The 1,387-nt window shown below is 41.2% G+C and overlaps 1 protein-coding gene across 1 annotated transcript; it reads right to left on the bottom strand.

Annotated features, from left to right (window-relative positions):
- Positions 1-200: 200 nt before the first annotated feature.
- LOC112090787 lies at positions 201-845 on the bottom strand. The gene has a single exon (XM_024162897.1). It carries the CDS (start codon positions 843-845, stop codon positions 201-203), a length of 645 nt encoding a protein of 214 aa, XP_024018665.1.
- Between the last annotated feature and the right edge of the window lie 542 nt (positions 846-1,387).

The raw sequence follows: 1,387 nt of genomic DNA, 5'->3' as shown, positions 1-1,387 counted from the left end.
TGATTCCCTACACCATAAAATGAAAGAAATCCTACGGTAAGCTCAGAACAATGAACGAGCGACTCAACAAACGCAAGTACAAAAACCATGACAAATTGAAACAACAAAACTTGGACAAAACAAATCAAAACACTAAATGGAAATTGGATTGCCTCCTAAAAGCGTTTGTTTTAACGTCAACAGCCTGATGCCTGTGTACTTTATGAATTTTGCAAGGAGATTGAAGTCTTCTCCTTGTTCATCTCACTTCCCCAATAATGCTTCAACCACTGGCCATTATCCTTAAACTTTCTTCCTGAATTTTCTTCAATAAGCTCCACTGCACCATGTGGGAAAACTGCAACAACTTTGAAAGGCCCTGACCAGCATGATTTCAACTTTCCTGGAAAGAGTTTCAGCCTGGAATTGAAAAGAAGCACACTTTGCCTTGCTTCAAACTTCTGAGGGAGTATTTTCCTATCACGCCACCTCTTGGTCTTTTCCTTGTACAACTTGGCATTTTCATAGGTAAGTAAGCGGAATTCCTCCAACTCATTGAGTTGTATGAGCCTCTTTTCCCCAGTAGCCTGTATGTCAAGATTGAGCTTCATGACTGCCCAATATGCTTTGTCCTCAAGTTCCACTGGTAGATGGCAAACCTTCCCAAACACAAGCCTGTATGGAGATGCTCCCAAAGGCATTTTAAAGGCTATTCGGTATGCCCATAAAGCATCATCAAGCCTAGCCAACCAATCCTTCCTTGAGGGATTAATAACTTTTTCAAGAATTCTCTTAATCTCCCTGTTAGAAACTTCCACTTGTCCGCTAGTTTGTGGATGATAAGCTGTGGCAACCTTATGCTTCATCCCATATTTCCTCAAGAGTTGCTCAAATTACTTGCTCCCGAAGTGTGTCCACTCATCACTTATTATGGCTCTAGGGGTGCCAAAGTATGTGAATATGTTCTTCTTAAGAAATTGCACCACAACTTTAGAGTCATTGGTGGATCATGCAACTGCTTCCACCCATTTGGAGACATAGTTGACCACCACTATGATGTACTGGTTTCCAAATGAGGATGGGAAGGGTCCCATAAAGTCTATACCCCACACATCAAATAACTCCACTTCCATGATGTTATTTAGAGGCATCTCATACCTCCTGGAGATGTTCCCTATCCGTTGGCATCTGTCACATTGCAAAGCATGTGCATGAGCATCCTTAAAAATAGTCGGCCAGTAGAATCCTGATTGTAAAATCTTTGAAGCTGTCCTAATTCCGCCATAAGGTGATGAATGGCAATGATGCAGAATGCTATCTATTTCTTCCTCAGGGACACATCTTCTCATAATCTAGTCAGCACATTGCTTGTACAAATATAGTTCATCCCAATAATAGAACTTGACAT

The sequence above is a fragment of the Morus notabilis genome, unplaced genomic scaffold (assembly GCF_000414095.1).
Source record: "Morus notabilis unplaced genomic scaffold, ASM41409v2 Scaffold547, whole genome shotgun sequence".
Taxonomy (NCBI): domain Eukaryota; kingdom Viridiplantae; phylum Streptophyta; class Magnoliopsida; order Rosales; family Moraceae; genus Morus; species Morus notabilis.
This window is presented reverse-complemented; position numbering and strand designations above follow the sequence as displayed.